The sequence below is a fragment of the Crinia signifera genome, chromosome 3, assembly GCF_055691185.1.
Source record: "Crinia signifera chromosome 3, ASM5569118v1, whole genome shotgun sequence".
NCBI lineage: Eukaryota > Metazoa > Chordata > Amphibia > Anura > Myobatrachidae > Crinia > Crinia signifera.
In genome coordinates, this window is record NC_139219.1 from 199,231,318 (window position 1) to 199,256,861 (window position 25,544).

At 43.6% G+C, this 25,544-nt stretch overlaps 1 protein-coding gene across 3 annotated transcripts in view; it reads right to left on the reverse strand.

Annotated features, from left to right (window-relative positions):
- Nucleotides 1–25,544, reverse strand: part of SMAP1 (small ArfGAP 1) — a 281,227-nt gene that overhangs the window by 32,660 nt on the left and 223,023 nt on the right. For all 3 annotated transcript variants that reach the window (XM_083177252.1, XM_083177251.1, XM_083177250.1), the window contains one exon: nucleotides 9,213–9,340. In XM_083177252.1, coding sequence (XP_083033378.1) covers nucleotides 9,213–9,340 — 128 coding nt within the window. The remainder of the gene's footprint in view (nucleotides 1–9,212; nucleotides 9,341–25,544) is intronic.

Consider the following 25,544-nt stretch of genomic DNA (forward strand, 5'->3'; position numbering starts at 1 on the left):
TTAGAGCCATGCTGGTTTTTCTGTACTTGTTCGGTATTATTACGTTTTTTCTTCCATTTTTATTAAATTATGATGTTTGAATATTTTAGAAATAAATCTGCTGTACACTTGCTTTGGCTATTAATAAGTTTAATTAGTTATATTTATGTTTTTGAGTATCACAAATTAGAGTAAACTAAGTGAGATTACATGGGCCCTGCAGAGTTATCCTACAGGAAGAGTAATGATATGTGGAAGGAATACAATTGCATGCTCCCTGTTAGGCAAAATAATACAAGTAAAAAATGCAAAAGAACAATTTTAACGTTGATATAGACACTTTAATAATCTATATAGAGAGATACACCAATAAAAAGATTTTTTATTAAATCACTCTTGGGAATAGGGCAAATTAACAACAAGGCAGATCCTGAAACATGAATGTAATGAGAGATAAATAGAACACAAATAAAATAATAAGGAAGGCAGATATGCAAAAAAACCAACACACATACATCTACTAGCACCTATCCAGAAAGCCGCCCACCCTCCACCCCCCCACAGATATACACACACAGCTCTAATAGCAGCTAAATAAATATGCAAAATAACCCACTCACACATAGCCAGATATGCAACACCCCCCTTCCCACACAGTTCTAATAGCACCTAGCCAGATAGGAAACACACCCGAGTCTAATAGCACCACCCAGCTAGATATTTAAACCCCCCCCCCCCCCCCCCACAAAGCTCAGACATGCATCACCACACATACACAGTTTTAATAGCACCTAGTCAGGTATTGAACCCCCCCCCCACACACACACACACAGCTCCAATAGCACCTAGTCAGATATTCAACCCCCCTCCCACACACACACCGCTCCAATAGCAACTATTCAGATATTCAACCCCCCTCCCACACACACCGGTCCAATAGCAACTAGTCAGATATTCAACCCTCCCCCCAAAAACACACACAGCACCTAGCCAGGTAGAGCTACAGTATGGTGTGTGGAGAGTGTTGCATATCTTGAAGGTGCTATTAGACCTATGTGTGTGCAGATTGTGTTGCCTAATAGCGCCTAAGCAGATAGGCAACACACCCCTCACACACCGCTCTAATAGAGCCAGCTAGATATTAAACCCCCCCTCCCACATCGCTCCAACTCCCCCTCCCATCCATATACAGTTGTAATAGTACCTAACCAGATAGAGCTCTGTGCGTGGAATGTGCTGCATATCTTGATAGGTGCTATTGGAGCTGTGTGTGTGCTGAGTCATGTGTTGCCTAATAGCACCTAGCCAGATAGGCAACACCTCACACACAGCTCTAAACGGAACTAGTAGGCAAACCCCCCCAAACCCCCCACACACAGAGCTCTTATAGCCCCTAGCCCCCCCCCCCCCCTCCACACACTCTTTAGGAGGACCAACTAATTAATAATTATAAACCCCCTTTGTTTTCAAACACTTTACATCCCATTCACTACGTTAACCATGTATGTACATTATTGCAAAATCCTATGATTTCTATTTTTTTTTACTGAAAATATAGGGGGAGTTGCATCAAACATTAAAGAAAATAGGTGAAGTAGCTTCTATCAGCTTCAAGTTATTTTATAGCGTGTACTAGACACAATAGCTTGCAGATATTTGTTATGGTAGCAACTTCTTCACTTATTTTTTTTGACCATCTTGTCTTTGTGACCACACCAGCAAGTGTTCTATTTGAGATGGTCACAAAGGAGGAGACCAGTCAGATATACAGTAAAAGCAGATGCAGGAAGAGCATCTTCTGACAGCTGCTGCTCTCAGTAGGACCTCCAAGTCGTCCTGTTTCGCTGCACCCTCCACCAGTAAGCCATACATCTGCACAGCAGAACCCCACCCACATCCAGTTGCTACACAAATTGCAAGCCGCTGGGGAGATGTAACTTAATCCACTACAGACACAAGCACAGATGAGTAGACACTGAGAAAATGAAAGTTGAGATAGTCACAATGTTACCAAAGTTCCAATGATGGTGATCCAATTTTTTTGAAACAAAAAATATTCCAAATATTCTCTGTCCTATATATAAAAATTTTTTGGGGGGATAAGTTTAAAAACCACGTACTTTCCCTAATTTCCTTCTTAATAACCCCCCAAAAAAACTATTTATATTGCCAGTTAAGTGGTTAAAAGATTTGGTACAGATGCCTCTTATCTAACCCCCATATGTAATGAATCACGGCACAGAAGTATAAGGCGCCAGCACAGATGTGCTGGGCATTCTTTTCCCCCTTAACTGCATAGCTATAAGACATACAAGCAGACTGTGCCGAATACAATGATACTGTATGTTGTATTGTTGTGTGCGCATCTGTAGCAATTTCTGCACAGTAAAAGTAAGTTAACGAGTCGGCTACAGCTAGTTAATTAGGGTCTGGTATAGCTAGCCGATGGTCGGGATTATGTCTGTCAATATACCTACATCAGAATCACGGGTGCTGGTACTCCGACAGGGGGGGCAACTGCATTGAAGCCCCTTGCGGACTCCCGCAAGGGAGAATAGCTCCTGTACAGTAAATCGGGATTCGACTGTTGGGCATTTAACAGTCGGGATTCCGTTGTTGGGAGGTCACTAGGCACCCTTTATTTATGTTACGAGCACTTATGCATCACTTCACAGAAACTCAAGTACAGTTTAAAATCTAAATTCCGTACCACCGGGGACACACACTGGGTTATATTTTTGTCAGTAATCCTTTTATTTTGGTTTTTGGACTGTGGGAGGAAAGCCACACAACACACCAAAGGGGGTATTCAAACTTGTCCGGATTTTTTGTCTAGTCCAAAAAATGTAATCCCCCCAATGTCCACACAAGGTTGTGCTGGGAGGCAACAGAGCTTTCCAATAGCCATTCAGCAGCACATGCTTGCTGCAAGCAGCTGAATCAGATATTAGGTTTTTATTGTTGTCTCCCCAAATTGGATTACAAAAGGCAGAGCAATTTCCCATTGTATTACATAGCAAAAAAAAGTTGCTTGTTGTCTCACACAAACACTGAATTTTCAATTTGAGTATGACAAAGAAATGTATTGAATTTAATAAAATTGTAAAGAAACACATTTGGTGATTTTTTTAAAATTCATATCTTTATTTGAAACTAGTACCGTATATACTCGAGTATAAGTTGACCCGAATATAAGCCGAGGCACCTAATTTTACAACAAAAAACTGGGAAAACGTATTGACTCAAGTGGTACCCTCACTCGAGTATAAGCCGAGGGGGGCCTTTTCAGCATAAAAAAAAAAAAAAGTAGGCTTATACTCGAGTATATATGGTATGTATATATTTTACTATCTAGATATACTGAACAGGGGCCATTATATTGAAACCACTGGAGTGGCACTGCTAACACTATCTGTTCTTCCATTACTTGCTGGAAAAAAAGGTAGATTGGGATCTCTAACGTACATTTTAGTACAGGGATGGTAATCTCTGAATAGGGGAACAGAGCTGGTGAGCATGAAGTCCTGTAAGTATACTATTTAATGAACCTGGATGTAAAGACAAACACTATGGGATAAATTTCCTAAAATCAGAGATCAATTGAATTTGGGATGCTGCCCATAGCAACCAATCATAATCTACATATTTATTTAGTACCTTCTATAAAATAATAGATCAAATCTGATTGTTTGCTATGGCAACTTCCCATCTTCAATGGAACTCCCATCTTAAGCTGGCCATACACTTATCTGAGGAATATCTGCAATACACTGTGCTTCACCAAACAAGAGAACGGAACACCAAAAAAGGAACAGATGCCCACTAGCGAAAACAGGAGGAACAGAGTGTCATTTCATCAATACAACCATAAAGAATATTTTGATAGTAAATTATAATCATCATTTGAAAGGGTTAGAGACCTAGAACGGCTAGAGATTGATTACATAGGTCTAAAAGTAGTGATGGTCTTGCCTTCCCAAATCTAGAACTCTGACAGCATGCATGTTTACTTGATCAATTAAAAGATTTGCTTCCAATAGGACATGTAAAACCCTGGGTGGAAATTGAAAAACATTTACAGTATGTAGGGGTTTCCCTAATCCAATTTGATCTGGATTGAGGCTTCCCATAGGCGGATTTACGAGTTTTTTTTTTTTTTTAAACCCATAGGGCAGACCTGCCCAGAACGTCGATCACGATCTACCATTCGATCGCAGAGCTCTCGCCAATAGATCGCGACCAACTTCTGAAGTTTAATTACCTTTAGATGTAAATTACTTACAGCAGTTAGCAGTGACTGCAACGGTCCCAGGGATGCATCGCAGCTGGTGCGCAGGTGACGTCACCGCGCACCACTGGTGAGTAGTTATGGCGGGGTATGGTGGGAAGTCTCATAGGGAGCAGCGGGATGGAAGACCATCACCATCCCTAGTTCATTGCTCCTATCCCACTGTCTGCCTTTTCTCCAGCCCACTGTCCCCTCATCCAACCAGCCCAGTGCACCCATCTTTCAGCCCCACACTTAAAAACCCACAGCCAGTCCAGCCAGTGCCTCTCCTCTTTCAAATCAGCCCTTCTCCACCCTAGTGTTCAACCTACCCACCCTATCTTACTGTGCCATCTTCCCATCCACCCCAAGTGTCCCCCAATATTACATTGACCACTTATTAAAGTGTCTCCCAGCCAGCCCACTCCCCCCCCCCCCTTAACTGGTCCACTGCCCCATCTAATGGTCTCCCTTCTATAACCACCAAGCCAGTCCAATCACAGTGCTCTGATGCTCATTCAGCCTAGTGTACCCTCATGCTATAGGTGTAGTCTCCTACCGCCATTTGCCATATTTACTGCCTCCCTTTCCATTCAGTCCAATTTCCCCCTCCTCCATCCAGTTAAATGTCACTCTGTATATCACTTGTATGGTCACAGACAGGTATAAAAGTGTATGTATTGTGCCCCTGACACTTCTAATACGCCTCCTTCTGCTATATCTACAAAAAGTATCTTACACCTAGTCTGGGACAAAGGAATAGCTACATCAGGTGAATTTCCCTCTCCTTCTCGGACTACTCGTTACAGAATTGGTGTGAACTTTAGGTATTGTAGCTATTAAAGACTTATATGAGGGGTGCGTGGATTGGCCAGCTAAAGGGGACGGCAGTGTCTGGAGATCGCTTCAGAAAATCTGTCATCATAAAATGACTTTAGCCCCTCACTAGAGGTGTCGTTACACCCACCTGCCCTGCCTCTACCTGTACTGCATCCCTGGTGCCAGTGGGTTCAGTTTGTGGAACCGGAGGACAGACTTGTCTGTCCTTTCAGGTTGTGGCCTACGCTGACAAGCAGAGCCGGTACCTTAACTAACCTCTCTCATCTGATGCTCACAGAGGTCTGCTGCGGAACAGGCATCCTCGCCCTTCATCTCCTCAATTCCCTGCCACCCTGAGAACACTGCTGAGCGGTAAGCGGAAGGCTACACTGTCTTCATTGCTGAGAGTTGCGGCTGCGGTCCTCCTCTTCCAGCGGAGAGTGATGGTGGGCACTCCTGGGAGAGGTAGATGGTGGCTTCCCCTGCTGCAGGACAGGGTTGCAGGGTACGGGTTTGCTTTGAGAGTGCTCCTTAATTGTAAGGCTGCAGACATTCATGACCCTACACTTATAAATGCAATATCTGCATTGTGCACCACAGTAAAAGCTACAGGCCGAAAATTATCAGCTGGCGGCCATTTTGCAGGGTGTGGATCTCATCCCCCTTGTGTGCATACCACTACTTGTAAGCCATATCACCTGGAACAATCCTCTCAAAGACCTTTCAACCTAAAAGGTTTATTCACTACAGGAGTCATCTTATATAATTTTAATGTGTACCTTTTTTCCCCCTACACATGCAGCTGAAATTAGAATTTCTTCCAGCGAGGTCTACCTCTAGTGGCCTTACAGTTAATTTCACCGGAATTACTTGCCCACAGAACGTCTGTGTCTCTGAAATTACCTTTCCATCTGCCGTATTTTATGCAGTACAGAAAACCTTTCATACTTTCAGCAGATCTTTCTATATATTTCAATACATCATCAAATCTTCAGAACTGACTTTACTCTGCTCACCCGCATTATTCTCAAACAACTCCAGGATGCGAGACTGCTCCGCCTGACATAATGCGGACAGTTAAATGTTAGCAAACTGACACAGAGTCAGGGGGGAGTCGTTGCTCAGACGCTTCTACATGTAACACTCACACTTCTACTCAGCACAAATTCTGACACCAACCTGCTTTCACCATAGTCTCTTCACATTATGGTCAGAACTAAAAGAGTGTTACAAAAAGCCTACACACCTCAACCAAAAGATCTTAGATCTCAAACCAATATAAGACATTTTTTTTAACCTCCGCTCTCTAAGACAAGCCAAGATACAATGACCTCAAACGCCTCATAGTCCACTGGATGCCTCTCCTAAGTTAATTTCTATTCCAACCTCCTTACCCTCCAACAATGAGAATGAACTTGAAGCAATTCTTAGGGTCATCAAATCACTCCCAACTAAACAAAATCTTCAGGACACCATTAGACAAGAACTGGCAGTTAAGCACGACATTTCACACCTCACCAACAGGGTTACATCCCTTGAAGAATACCAAGATTCCTCTGACATCCTTTTTTGCTTTTATTAGACATCATAACAGCTCAATCTGAAGAATACAATCTCTGCAAAATAAAATGTATAACCTAGACAGAGGGAGATGAAACATTCATGCAAGAGGTATTCTGGAAGAGGTACCGCAATCGGTGTTAATAGATGCCTTGACAAAGATTTTTAATGAAATCCTTGCAAAGGATCCCAGCAAAAAATGATCGTCTTTGATAGGGTGCACAGTGCACTTAAACCCCGTGGTCACCTCACAAAAAGAAGAAATAATGCACAAAGTATGAAAATTAGACGGTGTGGACTTCGATGGAAAGCCGATCTTTTCAGCAATTGCAAACACAATACTCTATCCCAGTTAAAGACTTTTTACTACACTGAACTGATCGGAACACAAATTGTCCCAAGCTATGCAAACCTCTTCATGGTCCAATAGGAAGAGGAACAGATAAGGAACAGTGTAGTGGGGTGATAAATGAAGTACATGGAATTGTTACATCAATTTATTTATTTACAGTTTCTTATATAGCACAGCATATTCCATTGCACTTTATATCAATGATCATTTGTGTGGAAGGGCACCAGGGAACAGTTGAACAGCTTCTGTAGAGACCTCAACAGTATATACTACACCAGTCCGAAGTTCCCAGGAGATTCCCCTCCGATGTACGGTCATCCAGAGCACTGCCTTCAGCTGATGTTGTGAGCTCACACACACTGCTGAATCCGGATTTTTGGCTTAAGCACTAAGTAGACTGAAATCGGATCAGGAGTGGCACAATTTTGTATATTTTAAATATGCCTGGTTGTTAATGTGTACATAACCCCTGAGGAACTGGTGGCTGACATTTGAAACAGCTGTTGGGTACTGACTGCTGTTGGATTAAATACACCAGCTTTTTATTATTTATTATTAAATGCTGGGTCTTCAGTTTTTCCACGAAGTGGGAGAGGTAAGTAGATTTTTTTTTTATTTATTTATTTTGGACCCTGCTAGTTCATTTACATTTTTCTAAGTGAGAGCCATCTTGTTTACAACATTATATACCTATTATAAAATATTCAGTATCCAGCCTCAGATATACCATTTGGCTAATATACTGTATGAAATATAGTAACCCATATATTTAATATCACTTATTTATATATAGTAGCGCACACATATTCCACAGCGCTTTACAAAGAATAGCTGAACATTCACACCAGTCCTTGTCCCAGTGGAGCTCACAATCTATATTCCGTACCACATGTACATAGACATTCTAAGGTTAATTTGTTGGGAAACAATGAACCTACCAGTATATTTTTGGATTGTGGGAGGAAACCCACACATGCCCTGGGACAATATACAAACTCAGCACAGTATAGGGGTGTATATGTACATATATATATATATATATATATATATATATATATATATATATATATATATAATTTTTTTTTTTTTTACAATTTATTGTCTGACAGAGCATTTTTCTAATTATTGACACTGACTGTTGCATTTGAACTACAAGAAAATGACCTTTAATGAAAAACTGATATTTGCATTTTTAATGCAGTGAGTGAGTGTGTGGGCCAAATGCACTTCGCTTCAAAAGTGATAAAATGGAGAGTGATAAACAGCCAACCAATCAAATCTTACCTGCCATGTCACAGGCTGTGTTTGAAAAATGTCAGGCAGGAGCTGATTGGTTGATGGTTTATCACTCTCCATTTCATCACTTTTGAAGCTTAGTGCATCTGGCCCAATGTGACCTAGAGGCTGTTTCTAGAGCCTACATTTCTATTAACATTGATGCATCTATCTTAAACAGGAATCTAGTAAACCATTTACTTGATTTATATTAGATACACTGATATTGCACATCTACTATTATTGAATATTTATATAATGCCAAAATGTATACGGTACATTTAAAAAATAAAAAATAAATATATTTTATTATGCTTTTATTTCCGTTTGTGACGAATACCATAAAACATATGTTGACACATCAAATGTGTTATCTAAGGCAAGCAGAGCATTTAAAAAAAAAAAAAAAGAAGGAAAGTACAGTTTTGTTTTATATACCCTACTCTATACTTCTCTACCCACTCACTATTTTCAGGTGACATAGCGACTATGCACTGTCTGGTTTTATTTCCCTATTGTGTTTTAAATGTATGCAAGCATTGCCCCCCTATTTATCAAGAAAATCTGAAAACAGATAATGCATTAATACTTGAAGATGCATCATCATTGGGAACAAGGTTACATAGATGTATCCTATTGTATAGAAGGAATCAAACAGCAGCTATATTTTGCTGTGACGCATTCACTGTTTATTTAAGGCTAAAATCTGTTTTTGTGTTCAGGTTTTTTTTTTTTTAAATAAAGATGTATAAATACATTTCAATTGCACAAGGCCTACACCTTGTTGAACTAATGCTCAAAATAACACAATACTATAATGATGGGGTAGATACGGAGAGGTTAATGGTTTATAGGATAAACTATAATTGCCTTGTATAAAACAGCGATGTTGTGTATTTAATCACATTCCCGATACAAATCATACAGTATTCATCTCAAATAGCAGACTGAGAGCATTACCTGTGTAGGGGCTGTAGATGATGCAGGAATAGGGTTGGAAATCATTGGACCAAATATATCCAGATCATCATTTAATGCACCTGCAGTAGTTGTGCCTCCATTTGCAACTGTTATTTCAGCAGGAGCATCTGTATAAAAACATAAAAATAGGAAATTTTTTAGAAAAATCACAAAGCGTGACTTTTGCAGAGTCCAAGGTGTGCCAAATTGTGCCATACATGGCACAGTAAAACCAAGATGTATGTGGACACATCTGTAAACAACTAAAATAAGTGTATTCACTTTTAGTTATCATCATTAGAACCAATTAGAAGTCTCAAATCACTATAGTGCTAACGCCAATGGTAACAAGACTTACCGCAAATATAAAAATCACAGAAAATTCACAAAAATAAGTAAATAGGTCACAGTTTTCCACATTAGTTCAAGTAGGAAATATAAATCTCACCACTCCTGCCCAACTCATGCAGGACAAAATACAGATCGTATTTTTACATTAAGGAGTATTTATCAAATTATTCTTGGTGCCTCAAAATAGGTTATAGACAGATAAACTAAGCATTGCCACATGTGCCTAAACAGATAGTAAAAAAAAAGCAACACCATTTACAAATTGCTTTTTCATCCATGTTCAAACATAATCAAAATGCTTCTCTGTACTAAATCAATTCTCCCATTTATGTTTATTATAGAGTTGTGTGTGTTTCAGTAAACCAATTCCCCCCCACCCCGGGTGCTGACACACAAAGAGACTATACGCCTCAGTGTAATGGGGCCTACATACGGGCAATGTGAGGGCATTTTGAAGTGATCTCACAAGATGCCCCACATTGCTTCATGTGTAGGGGTTGTGGACATAGTGATACACGGCAATTAATACCTACTGTGCTGAGCAATCTTGCTGAAGTGTTATGAGCATTCTAGCACAGCTTAGAACGCTTCAGCATATCCCTGTGTGTAGGCCCACAATTCACAATAGTCAATGCTGCATGTGATTCTTAAGTGAGTGCAATAGCAGCGATCATCGCTTTTTTAAAATCACCACTGTTCACCACTGTTCATACATGGGATGTCCAATAGTATATTATAGCGCAAAAATAACCATTGCACTTGTGTTAAGTCTACATGGAAATGCACTACAGAGCAAGAACTACTTGACCGTACAGTACTGTATGTTAAATAGACCGTTTTCTCATAAAATGCAATTGCATACATTATGCATGTAATGTACTGTATATGGGCACTGCGTCTCATGTGCACTATTGAAAAAACATAGGGGTTTTTGGGATAAAGTGAGCATCAAGTCACCATACTGTACGCAGCAGGCCAAACTCGAGCCCAGAGTGGGTTAATAAAATGTCTACCAAGCATGAACCAAGGCTTCATGGAAGCCCACATCTATGTAGCAAGCAACGACATAGATTTTACATGTCTAAAATCATTGCTGCTCGTGTGTCTCATTACGCTAGTTAAAACATGGGCAATGGTGATAAGCAAGCTACACTATGAGCGACGTACGTAGCAGGCCCGACCTGAACATCAAGCTGGTTCACAAAATAGTTGCCGTCCATGAACTAGAGCCTCGTGGAAGCCCACATATATGAAGTGAGTAACGGCATAGATTATACATGTCTAAGGAGAATGCTGTAGGTGCATCTTATCACATTACTTAAAGGGCTGCTGACATAAGGTACAGATGCTGCAATGGTCCCCTTTCTGCACCACTGTCCACGTTTGGGCACACTTGCTGTGCAACAGGGAGCCAAGCACCTAGCAGGAGCCAAGCCATCTGAGTACAGGATTGCTCACCATGGAACCCTGGCTGTAGAGGAAGCCAGAAAGCCGTCACCAACTTGGGGTATTCTCTGATAGCTAATAGTCTTCCCTTCCACCTACCTGAGTGAATGTACAGTGATCCCTTGCCATCAGATCTGCTTATGCTGTATTGGCTAAGGGATCATTGCTGTAACACGTTGGTTCATATTTTTATACACTTTTTATTAACCCCTTCACGACATTGCCTTTTAAGGTAATTTTTTTTTTTTCCTCCTTGCGTTCAAATAAGCGTAACTTTTTTAATTTTCCGGCTATATAGACACATGAGGGCTTTTTTTTTGCGGGACAAGTTGTACTTTTTAATGGTACCATTTACTATACCGTATAATATTCTGGGGAATCAGGAAATAATTAAATGTGGGGTAAAAAGAAAAAAAAACGCAATTCCACAATTTTGCGCTGGTTACGGTTTTTTTGGAGTTCATAGTTCGTTTAAAATGATGGGTTATCTTTATTCTATGGGTCGTTACGATTCCGGTGATACCAAACTTATATAGTTTTCGTTACGTTTTACGACTAAAAAAAAAATAGAATATGTTACGGTTTTTCGAATTTGCGTCGCGTCGCCATGTTCTGCGGCTTATAACTTTTTTATTTTTCCACCTACGGACCTGGGTGAGGGCTCATTTTTTGCGGGCTGAAGTGTACTTTTTAATTAATACCATTATGGGATATGGGCGACTTTCTGATCTCTTTTAGCTATTTTTTTTTTGGGTAGGCGATGCGACCAAAAAACGTAGTTTTGGCGTTGGGGATTATTTTCCGTTTACGCCTTTAACCGTGCGGGATAACTAATGTTATATTTTAATAGATCGGACTTTTAGGAACGCGGCGATACCAAATATGTTTATTTTTTTTATTTTTTATTTATTTTTATTTGGGAAATGGGGAAAGGGGGGTGATTTGAACTTTTAATATTTTTTTATTTTTTTTTTATTTTTAAACTTTTTTTTTTTTTTTTTTTTTACTTTTACTACAAGGCCCCCTAGTGTACTTGACCACTAGGGGGCGCGATCGCCTGTACTAGGTTCAGCCATAGAGCTCTATGGCTGAACGTAGTGATTTTATGCACTTCCTATTACATCCTGCCTGAGGCAGGATGTAATAGGTATGCATACACGGCCAGCACAGGGGTCTACATTAGACCCCTGGCTACCATGGCAACCGATCGGCACCCTCCGATCTCGCTGCGGGGGGCCCCGATCGGCGCCGGAGGGGGGCGCCCCCCCTCCGATCAGCTATTTAAGCACTGCGGGCGCTTTGCCCGCGGTGCTTAAAGGGTTAAACGGCCACGATCGGCGAACTCGCCGCTCGTGGCCGTGAGAGCAGGGACCTGGCTGTAATATACAGCCATTACCTGCTCTCTTTCAAGCCAGCTCACTCCGTGAGCTGGCTTGATTCCCCCGCAACCGACATATGACGTATATATACGTCATATGTCGTGAAGGGGTTAAATGATTTGTCTGGGGGACGCACACACAAGCCTAATGTCAATAGACAATTGATTTAACATGTTCGCTTGCATTATACACAATTTGTGTAAGGGACTTGGGCGCACACGTAAGCCCAATTTTAGACACTGTCTCTGAATTCTGCTGCTGAATTCTGCTGGTTAACGCTGACTGGTTAAGTCCCCACCTACCCCTTCTCTCTTCCCCCAATCCTGGGAGACTGCTCTTTTCACAGACAATGAGGCCAGCATGAATACTGGAAATATCCAACACAATTCAGTATGTAAATGAAGGGCTTATACTACAGTCGCTTTGGTTAGGGGAATGCACGATAGAAGGCCCGAGTGCAAGTACAATACAGTACATTAAAGAGTTCAGTACTATGCTTCTGATTTTGCGTGACAGATGCTCGGACAGTTAGTTAAGGAAGCAAGTCTTTTTGTGTGTATATACTCCTGGTAAATGTAAGTTTCTTAAATGTATGAATGTACATGAACAAAAACACTGGAACAAAAATTTCTCACTTAAGGAATCGAACCTGGGTCTCTGAGCAAGGAGCGCAGCATACTGGCCTACAACACCTGGTGATAGTGACCCAAACCCATGGGTCAATGTAAGAAGTGATCCCTTGCATCTGATCTACTTACAATATTCTGTATTAGCTACGGGACTATTGCTGTAACAGGTTGGTTTGTATACGCTATTTTTATTTAATGATTTGTCTAGGTGACATGGACACACACACAAGCCTAACGTCAATGGACCATTGGTTTAAAACATTTGTTTGCATCTGTATACACTTTTTATTTACTGATGTATTAGTTTTTATTTTATTGATTCTCTCCATCTGAGTTACATTATACAGTAATGTTAGAGCTGTTACTGCCCATTTGCAAGATCTTGAACTGTACTTCACAGTATATCCATCCAACATGATTTGCTCTTCAGTACTGGATTACTGGAGCATTAGCCACCCAGTCTTGGAGATTTGTATTGCATTCTATGTATGTTAACGTGCACCAACGCGCCTGTTCATGATCCAACTGAGGTGCAACTTTGGGGTGTATTCACTGTTGGTTGTTCTGTCTAAAACAGCATATTTTACGCCTGAAAAAAAAGTCTAGATGAATTGTAGTATTCACTATCATTTTTTCTAGACAGTCTAAAGCATTTCACCTGTCAACTCTTTTCGTTTGCCTCGCCTGTCTAAATGAGTCATTTAGACTTTTTGTTTCACTTTGTCTAAACTCTGTCATGTTAATCTGATTTAGCCTATTCAGTGTCTGATTGTCTAAATGGATTCTACAGTTTTCAGGCAGGCTTTAGACAAAGTGAACTAGACAATTTCTTCTGTCGGGACTGCTTTACAAAACCTTAAATATTATTTTATTTATGTAGTTTTTGACATGAATCAATGTAATTTATTTTCATTTTGTTTGTAAATATATTTAGTATGTTTATTATTGCCCATATGAATATATTTTGATTTTTATAATAATTTTTTTTTTACTCTACCCATGTTGCATTGGGCGGGATGTATTAATATACATCGCCGCCCTTCGCTGCCTGTCCGCCGCGATGCCAGCGCATATGTACCAACATATGCGGCTGGCATCGCGATGCGGTGACGGAGGCCCCCCCCCCCGCGATTCCTGGAATGTGGTGTCTCCGTCACCTCCCTGCCCCCTCCTGCATCCCTCATGCCGGGGACAGCTAAGCAGGCTGTCCCCGGTACCTCCTTCTCCCCCCTGCAGCCGGAAGGACGTCAGCTGCGTCACTAGGGGGAGACAGGTGTTACCTTCCGGGTCCAGGTTTTTTTTGGTGGAGGCGGCGAAAAGAAGCCCATAGGCTTCTATAGGGTATCACCACCCTATAATGCAGTGACGTGGTGGCCGGGTAATTCGTACATCGGAAAATGCGGTAAAACAGGGGTTTTACCGCATTTTCCCGTTAGTACATCCCGCTGATTGTCTTTCCCAGCATGCAGTGTTGTGCCCCTCTAGGACACGGTAAGCTGCGAGCTTTGCAACTTACAGAGTCAACCAGAATGAGGGCCAAAGTATGTAAATCATGGATATGATAATTGTATATTAAGTTGACAATGTCTGCGTCAATCCCAAAAGATCGACGTGATTAAAGTTGACACAGGAACAAAGTTTCAGGGGGATGCAGTCCATAGGCCAACAGTAAATAGGTTGACCACTATTGGTCGAGTGTCAAAATGTCAATGCATGAAGATGGTTGACATGCATTAGGTTGACACAAACAATATGTAGACACAAGGAATATATCGACATGAAAAAGGCATTGTGGCTGAAGCATGTCAAGCGGACATGATACACTTACTTATATGGTGTCCATGTTGACTTTTGCCAACATAAACACGATAAAAATGCATGTTGACCTGTTTCCATGTCGACAATTTTCACAAGTCGACCTAACGCATGTAAACCTTTTGACTCTAAACTAATCACGGTCGTCCAACAGTATTATGGGACATTTAATTAGGCAAATACCCCTAACAAAATTGTATTTGTATTAGAAAATAAGAATATTGTAGACGTACAGTACTCGTATTTTTTCAATACAGATGGTATTATCTGCAATTAGCAGAGGCGTAACTACTTTTTTAGCGCCCCCCCGCCGGACATTTCGGGTGCCCCCCCCCCGAAATAATAACCCCCTCCCGTCCCCATTGCCGCCGGCGCTTCTGCCTCTAACCCGACACGCAGATCTGTGTCGGGTGACGGGCGGTCCCCGGCTCCGGTGCTAATATAATAACAGACACTCGGAAAATGGCTGCCCCCATACAGCATTATGGGGGCAGCCATTTTCAAAGTGTCTCTTATTATATTAGCACTGCAGCCGGAGCCGGGGACCGCCCGTCACCCGACACAGATCTGCGTGTCGGGTTAGAGGCAGCGGCGCCGGCGGCAATGGGGTAAGGCGGGGGAGGGCAGGAGTCGGGTGCCGGGACCAGGTGGTAACTATAGTCCCGCAGACCCCCACACCTGCCTAGCGCCTCCCCGCCACCACGGGGGCTGCGGGACTATAGTTACGCCACTGGCAATTAGCGGTATCCAGACGCTAATTGATGGTAAAATACGTGAGGAAAATACACTTAGTTTTTCAGGCATATTTCGCAGAAGCCTGCACGGATTAGTCAGCTCCGCGCAGGCTTCAGTGTAAAAAAATATAGAAAAATAAATAATAAAAATGGCGTGGGGTGCCCCCCCCACGGACGTAACCAATCCCAGGCTCACAGAGCCTGTCCTGGTCCCCAAAAATGGGGGACAAAATGAATAGGGGTCCCCCCCGTATTTGAAGAACCAGCACCAGGCCAAACCAGCCAGCAGGGTAATGTCACAGCCGGGGGACACTTATTATATAAGGTCCCACAGCCAAAACATTATCCCCCTGACCGGTCAGCCTGGGCAGGGGTCCTGGGGGAGTGTGGACCACCCCAAGGAAGGGGTCCCCTCCCCCCTCCAGAATTTACCTGCCCAGGCTGAAGCCTGGGGCTGTCCCCTGTACCCCTGGGCGGTGGGTACCGGGCTGATAAATGGTGTAAAAATTGAAGAAACTATTGTAGATTGCTGTGGAACTATGAGTCCCAGCAAGCCTCCCCCGCATGCAGGGACTTGGGAGAAACACAAGTCCCAGCATGCGGGGCATTAAAGGGCCCACTGGAACTTGTAGTTCCACAGCAATACAAATAGTAAAATAAACACACACTGACACCAGAATAATAAAACTTTAATACACACGGAGCCCACACATACTGATACTTACCTATGTTGACAGGGGGGTGAAGGAGGCCAGCAGGGGGTGGAGCGCAGAAGCGGGGGGTGAAGGTGGGCATCATGGGGGGTGAAGGAGGCCAGCAAGGGGGGTGAAGGAGCCCAGCAAAGGGGGGGAGGGGGTGAAGGAGCCCAGCAAGGGGGGGGGGGGGGGGTGTTGGGGGTGAAGGGGCCCAGCAAAGGGGGGAGAGGGGGAGGGGGTGAAAGAGGCCAGCGGGGGGAGGCAGAATACTGTAATACTCGGCAGCAGCCGGACAGCGGGCTGATGGACAGCGGGCGGGGAGCAGACGGACAGTGGGGATCCGGACAGCCGGAGCCCCTATGCCTGCGCGCAGTGACCGGGGTGCTGTGCCGGGCTCACAGATAGTGTGCAGCTCGGGGCTGCGGGGACCCCCCCAGCAGGCCAGCAGGGGGTGGAGCACAGAAGCGGGGGTGAAGGTGGGCATCATGGGGGGTGAAGGAGCAAAGCAATGGGGGGGAGGGGGTGAAGGAGCCCAGCAAAGGGGGGGAGGGGGTGAAGGAGCACAGCAAAGGGGGGGGGGAGGGTTGAAAGGGCCCAGCAAAGGGGGGAAAGGGGGTGAAGGGGCCCAGCAAAGGGGGGAGAGGGGAAGGGGGTGAAAGAGGCCAGCGGGGGGTGAGGCAGAATACTGTAATACATGGCAGCAGCGGGAGGGGATCCGGACAGCCAAAGCCCCTGTGCCTGCGCGCAGTGACCGGGGTGCTGTGCCTGGCTCACAGATAGTATGCAGCTCGGGGCTGCGGGGACCCCCCCCCCCCCCTGCAGACAGGGCACCGCTTGTACCTGGTGAAGCAGGGCAGGCTCTGACACCGCCTCCCGGAGCTCCCTCTCATCCCCGCGCGCAGTGACCGGGGTGCTGTGCCGGGCTCACAGATAGTATGCAGCTCGGGGCTGCGGGGACCCCCCCTGCAGACAGGGCACCGCTTGTGTCTGGTGAAGCAGGGCAGGCTCTGACACCTGCTCCCGGAGCTTCCTCTCATCCCCGCGAGTGTGCTGTGCTTTAGGAGCGGCAGTATCCGTCAATGCGGCTGGGAGCTTGTAACAGTATTTGATACAAGCTCCCAGCCGAACTGACGGATACTGCCGCTCAGCACACTCGCGGGAGAGGGAGCTCCGGAAACCGGTATCAGAGCCTGCCCTGCTTCTCCAGACACAAGCGGTGCCCTGTCTGCAGGGGGGGGGGGGGGTCCCCGCAGCCCCGAGCTGCATACTATCTGTGAGCCCGGCACAGCACCCCGGTCACTGCGCGCAGGCACACTCGCGGGGATGAGAGGGAGCTCCGGGAGCCGGTGTCAGAGCCTGCCCTGCTTCACCAGACACAAGCGGTGCCCTGTCTGCAGGGGGGGGGGGGTCCCCGCAGCCCCGAGCTGCATACTATCTGTGAGCCCGGCACAGCACCCCGGTCACTGCGCGCAGGCACACTCGCGGGGATGAGAGGGAGCTCCGGGAGCCGGTATCAGAGCCTGCCCTGCTTCACCAGACACAAGCGGTGCCCTGTCTGCAGGGGGGGGGGGTCCCCGCAGCCCCGAGCTGCATACTATCTGTGAGCCCGGCACAGCACCCGGTCACTGCGCGCAGGCACACTCGCGGGGATGAGAGGGAGCTCCGGGAGCCGGTGTCAGAGACTGCGCCGCTTCACCCCGGTCACTGCGCACAGGGGCTCCGGCTGTAGCCCCCACCGCCATCCCCCCTCCTCGCTGGCGGACAGCGTGCGGCAGGCAGGGGGACACAAGGGACAGAATTGCCCCTTGCAGCCAGGCCGGGATCCGTCTCCCCCTCAGCCGGCTTCTGCTGTTCTCTGCAGGCAGCCCAGCCTAGCGAACCCAGTCCCCCCTCCTTTGCTCCGGGCTGTGTCAGCGGCCGGGGGGGCTGGTGGACAGCGTGCTCCATTAAAGGGAAGCACGCAGGCTGAATGGACTCATGCAGGGCAGATAGCAGGAGGGGGGCTGGCGGCAGGCAGGCATGGGGACAGGGGGCACTCCATTACAGGCCAGCTCAAAGTTAATAATTCATGCAGGGGGACAGCACATCTCCATACAGCTAACGGCGGAGGAGTGTGTGTCTGACACTGACTGGCCTGCCCTGCAGGCGAATTGGACATGCCCCCTTTCGCCTCATAGGTGTTTTAACGCCAGGAGGCTTTCCGCCCTGTATTCACTCTGAATACACTAATTGGTGGAAGGGTGAAAGCTAATCCGCCTGTCTAGCTGATGTAAAAGCTAGAGCAGGCGGAACTACATGAGTTAACGATGGACCCTGAATACAGCCCATAACCTCCCTTTAGACAGAGAAAATGCAACTATGAGGTAGGCTCCATCTGTATATGCAACACTTGTATATTTTTGTGCCATAGCACTTTGTATACAGGTTAAGATGTACAACTATCACATATCAAAAGAATAAGTACAGTACTATCTTGTGAATTCATTTTGTCGCATCACAGTGAATAAGACATTTTCAAAACAGAGCTTAGTTGCATGGGACCTGGTGCACAGGGAAAGCATGTCTGGTGTGATTGCAGCAAAAGTGTATAAGGAAACATCTATAATGTCAAATTATGAGCCTAATACACAGATGGATGCATTTCTATGTACTTTTTGCTAATTCACCCGCTGCCCGGCTTTGGGCGTCCCCCTGCCGGCTATCGCCTAAACCCCCAACCCCCCACGCGCGATACATTTCAGGTACTAAAAAAGTAACCATGATGTGCCACTAGCGGCTGCACATAGTATTTATATTATGTGCAGCACGTACAATCTCAGACTCCGATCCATCCTCCCAGGGAGCTGCAGAGGGAGCTCAAGGGAAATCATCCCTTTATCCCCAATATTTAACTAGCCATAGAGCTTTGTGCCCTTACAAAGACTCCCACATTCTACTGAGAAGTTAACAATGTTTATTTCGTTAACAATAAAAAGCTTTGTAACAGGATTACAAATAACCTTTATTGAACGACTATTTAACAAAATGTATGTTCTGTGGCAAATAACATTCTCCTTTTTAATGACAGCGCTGTATATTTTATACAGAATACAGATTTGTATTATAGTAATCAAACCATCATTCTTCAAGTGTTCTGAAACATTTTTATTTATGTGCACTGAATGTATTGGAAACACAGCTCATCATATTTTTAACATTTGTTACAATGTGCTTCTTCACCTCATAAATGAATGCACAAAGGGGCCTACAAATCAAATGAGCATCACAGATATATTGAGCAAACAATGCATGTTGCTATAGTAATGGTGGGAGTAAGTGCTTTGTGGTTTTCACTTACAAAAGGATTCAATTTGCTTCTGCAGCAGCAAACATTATCATGAAACACTGTATGGTGAATACAGTCAATAAGCGAATACAGATACATCAGTGAAAAGCATAGGTAGGATTTTATTATTTCAGCAAGCTTTAACACATTTATTGGAAACAGAACAAAAATAACAATTCCTGATTGACTTATCAATGGTCATTAAAGCCATGTCTGTGCTGATAATGTGTCTATCTAGTGCAGTGCCATTTCAGCTATTTGTACTTCGCACCTGCCAGAAAACTGGTCATTTGTCTTCTTAACATAGTCCCTGCAGAAGGCTTCAGAACAATATACCCACTAATTCCTTCCTGACATTTCATAAAGCTAGAACAGGTGTTGAACACTCTCCAAAACTCAATATTGGACAGAAAGTAAACTGTGTGTATTTTAGATTAATTTAGATTGGCATACAAAAAAAAACAAAAAAAACTTATTGGCTAGCATCCCCTCCCCTCTTCCTTACAATACCAGATATGAGGGAGCCAGTCATCTCCAATTGGGGCAGTACATAGAAATATTTGCACATACTCTATATCTGGATTATAACTGATATGGAAGATATTTTTAAAAAACAGCAGCGGAAATGTGGTTCTTATGGTTAATAACTAAACTGTGCCCATCAGTTTCTGCTAGGTGAAGCACACTACCATACTTCAATCAGGTTACTAGAACATAAATTCCTTTTTTATGCATATAGCCTTGTACCAGTTTTCATACTTAGAAAGACGACGCAGAACACTTGGCCTTGATAGCATGCTCTACTGGTTTATCAAAACCTATTACTTTGGATGGAAGCAGAATGGGAGTGTTGTAATTTCAAGATGACAAAGATGAGGCAAATGCAAAAGGTATTTCAATGAGGACAATGTGCATTGTATATAGGTAGCGGTTACTGAATGAGTTACAAAAAGAACCAATTTAGCATGTTAAAACATTCAGATATAGGACAGACATTCCATTGGGATTCAGGCTTGAGTAAAGTTTCTATTCTCATTTTGGTCTGGATGACCTTGTAGAACTATTTCGAAATACATTTCTTTATAAAGAAAATACTGAATGCACCAATTTCTCGGCAAGCTAGAAGACAGAATATTTAAAGCTGTAGTACCTCCATTTACAGATTTTACTGTTGAAGAAATACCCATGATATGCCAGAATCGGGATGCGGTCATTTGGTCTACTGCATTATGGTATAAAGTCATTAGGTCGAATCCATTAGGTCGACATGCTAAAAGGTCGACATGACTCTAGGTCGACATGGGAAAAGGTCGACATGATTCTAGTTCGAAAGGTCATTAGTTCGACAGGTCATTAGTTCGACAAGGTCATTAGTTCGACATTGTCTATGTCGACATTCACAAGGTCGACATGGAGTTTTTCACTGTTTTTTGAGCCAACATGTGCCGACAGGCGGTATTTCATGCCCTACCATCCACTAGGGCGTGGTGGGAGAATAAAATAGTGTGCCCGACGCATCGCGAGCGCAGCGAGCGATGCGAGGGGATGCAGTGCACTTTAAACTGTGTCCATGTCGACTGTGTTGACATTCAGGTAAAAAAACAGTGAAAAACCCCATGTCGACCTTGTGAATGTCGACATAGACAATGTCGAACTAATGACCTTGTCGAACTAATGACCTGTCGAACTAATGACCTTTCGACCTAGAATCATGTCGACCTTTTCCCATGTCAACCTAGAATCATGTCGACCTTTTAGCATGTCGACCTAATGACTTTCTACCATAATGCAGTAGACCAAATGATCCCAACCCGCCAGAATCAGTATAAGGAGTATGGAAAAAAAGTAAAATCTCTCAGCCACAGTATGAAGACCAACGGATTAAAATCAACCTTTAGACAGACTATTCATTTTAAATAAAATTCTCCATTCTTTTCTTCTAACCCTGAAGCATATTTAGGGGGGTATTCAATATTGTTTGGATTATTTGACTAGCCACAAAATCTGGACATACCTTTTTCAATGCACCTCTTTTCGGATGTCTTCAAACTTTGATTAAAAGCAGAATCTGCACTCACAGAAAATAGTCAAAAACGGACGCATTATTTCAACTAAAACACATGGATTGCCAAGTAATCTGCCCTTTAATTGAATAGGTCAAATGCAAATTTGGCCAAAATTGGTGAGCAGTGCTGTGGCCCCTTTATCAAAGTGGCCAAGGGCCTCGAAAACTCGGGCTAACTGATGTGACACTTGTTTGGAATTTAATACACTTCTTTTGATTCTACAAATCTGTGAATGCCGCCTCTTGTCTTTTATGGTTATCTACTAATTACTTGGAAGGCACCACAGTCCATCTAGTAGCAAGTATAAGTGCCGGCCGTCACAGCATATATATATATATATATATATATATATATATATATATATATATATATATATATATATATATATATATATATATATACACACACATACATACATACATATATATACACATATACATACATATACATACACACATACATACATATACATACACACACACATACACACACACGTACATACATACATACATACGTAAAATAACAAATGCAAGGTATTTTAGAAACAGAAAGCAAAATGGAAATAAAAACGTAAATGGTTGCCAAACAAATATGGCAAATTAAAAACAAAACCACCAAAATCTACCAGAACTCACAGATCATCGTTCAGTCCATGTAGTACCCAGCCATCCCAAACCATATAAATAATTTAAGGAGGGAGGAGAAAAAAAGTAGGCGGAGAGAAAGGAAGAAAGAATGGTTGGCTGCCTCCAACCAGTCCATAGTAAGGAAGTTGCCGTAGACAGAACAGGGGTGTGTGTGTGTTGGGGAGGGGGGGAGAACATGAAACAATTGTTATAAAATGGCCTTTTTAACCCATTGCAGCAAGTAAGCCAATGCATTTTTGTCGATCTTGGAAATAGCTGGTTGATCAACTAAGTGTCCAAATAGAGCCCAGGACAAAGTACAGTCAAAGGGAATCTCTATGACAGAAGTGCCGTAGTTATGTAATGCACGCCAAAATGTCTGAGCAACAGGGCAGTCCCAAAGGCAGTGCATTAGAACAGCCTCTGCAGCAAGGCATTTATTGCATCCGCCCCCATCTGCTGTACCCATCAAGGTGTGTTTCCTTCTATAATGAATGTTTGTGCTGGTTTTCATTCTGTAATACAGCATTACCTTGCATTATTAGCATGTCCCTGTGAATCGTATTATAGTGTTTTAAATGTGACTGCAGAACCTAAGGGGGTTTTACATGTTCCCAGCAATAAAATATGAGCAGTTAAATCATGCAGCAATAATATTTTACTGAGTAAGATGCAAGATTCAAGCTGTGATGTCTGTAATGGAACCATGCTGTTATTGCAAACAGAGGGAGTAATTATCTTAAGGTGGCCATACATCTACAGATTGATTGTCAGATTGGGCTGGTTGGAGAAAAAACCTGGTAATATCTGAATGACAGTTTTTGGCAGTTTTCCAGCATTTCAAAGCAAATGGTCAACTGTCATTTGCTCTCATCAGCCCAATCTGACAATCAATCTGTAGATGTATGACCAGCTTTACACTCCCGCACATCTCCAGCCCCCACCACCAGCCTTCAAAAACATACAAAACAGCCTACTTGATTTATGCCTTGTGCCTTATTCAGATAGTAGTTGAGGTTGATCAGTGCACAGGATTTTTCCCATGGGCACATGTGGTATTTGTAAATATTGTAACCGGTAAATACAGACTATCAAGACAAAATGGCAGAAAATACAAAACATTAACATGCACTGGCAATCAAAATACAATGGTTGTATCAGTGTTGACAACATGTGCAGTTATTCCACAAACATTTATGAAAAATATTGTACCTCTAGCACCTGATTCACCCGTGATGGATTCCCATCAAAGTACTATCACTGCTTTGTTTTCAAAATCAGACTGGGCATGCATAATAATATTGCATAATTTTAAATGTCAATCTAAATGAAATAATTATAAAAGGCTGAAAAACAATTTGCTGTCAATCATTTGCCTGTCAGCAGTGAATAATTGATAAATCACCAGTGCACATGATAAAAGATGGATCCTGCATCTGCTATCAGCTCAAGATTGGAGCAGATGAGAGTACATATAGTAAGGATAGAGTGTTTATGTTGCTAATCATACAATATAATGAGGGGGAAATATATAAAATCCTCTGAAGAATAGTCTTCTTGATAAGTGTGAGTTAATATGGGCAGTGTCGGACTGGGACATGAAGGGCCCACCAGGGAAATGCACTCACAGGGGCCCACCAAGTGGCGTGGTCTTTTTGAAGGGGTGTGGCCACCTGGCCAGAGAGGAGTGACTATACACTATGCGATTTTGGGCCAATTTCATCCAATTTCGGCACTTTGGGCCGATAATCTGGCAAAATCGGCCCAAAATCGCAGATGTGTGACATCTGATCCGTAAATCCCCCACCCTGATAATAAAGCACATAGTTCGCAGATAATACAGCAAATAGCCCCCCCCCCCCCCCCCAGATATTACAGCACATATGGTAGGTCCTCCACACACAGATAATAGTACAGCACGTAGGTCCCCCCACATATAATACAGCACCTAGGTCCTCCCCTCCCAGACAATAGTACAGCATGTAGGTCCCCCAACATATAATACAGCACCTAGGTCCTCCCCACCCAGATAATAGTACAGCACAAAGGCCCCCAATAAAATACATTACATAGGCCCCCCCCCCCCCCACTCAAATAGTACAGCACATAGGCAGCTAATATAAAATAAAAAAAACCCAAGCCAAAGAATTAAGAAAAAACCAACACACCTACTACATTATCAAAATATCAGCAGACAGATCAGATGGTAAAAAACAGTCAGCCAGTGACTGCCATTCACGCACGCTCACCTGAAGCTGAAACCTAGGTCACATGGTGTGTGAGCCACCCTGGTGCCGCAAGTGCTATCCTTCCAGGCAGGCAGTGCTGGCAGGAGCCAGGACTGTATTCCAGAGTGACTGACTCATCTCTCCAGCAGAGCGCGGGAAGGGTGTGACACAGCACCAGTTACAACTTCCCCCAGACAGTAAAGCATGGGCAGGTCCTGGAAGGATCACCTGACATGACCGACGTCATGTGCGTCGTGTCATGTGACATCAGTCAGCCCGCCCCACACTGTGCAGCCGCCTGAAGTGATGCCAGCCCAGCCGCGGCCGGCAGCTGTCAATCAGACAGCCTGCAGTGCCAGCATGAGTCTCACTCTCTTCTCAGCTGATGGACACCATTGCTGTCCCAATATGGGTGATAATTTCTATCTAATCTATGCATACTGTAGGTTCAGACAGCAACCAATAGAAAAAAAAAATCCAACCACAGTGGGATACACTTTTTGACCGGTATGGTGGTAAATCCCAGTATGAGTAGAAGAAATGGAAACCGGTGATAGGCTATAGCGCTCTGTGTCTGGTATGGAGAATGGATTCACTTGGTGAGGAAAACCTCATTACTTATACCCCTTTCACATCGCCGACACGTTTTAAAAACCGGTATTTTAAAACGGTAATTAAAACGGGTCAGAGCCTTAACATTGCCGCAGATTACCGTTTTAAATACCGGTTAAGTCTCATTCAACATAGCAGTCAAACCGTTTCAACCCGAACACGTTTCAAGCCAGAGTGTCAACATTGCCTGTCATTTTAAAGGGGACAGCCTATCACTGCTCTGTAGCTTGTGTTGTTTGCCTGAAATACCGTTTCAGACACATTGTACACATTCACATTGCTCAAAAAACGGCAAGGAACCGTGTAGGACTCTGCTTTTTACACGGTTCGAAATACCAGTTAACTTTAAACGGTAAATCGGCTATGGTGCATTCACAGTGCAGGCTTAAACGTTTTAAAATGAAAAAAAAAATCGACAATTTACCG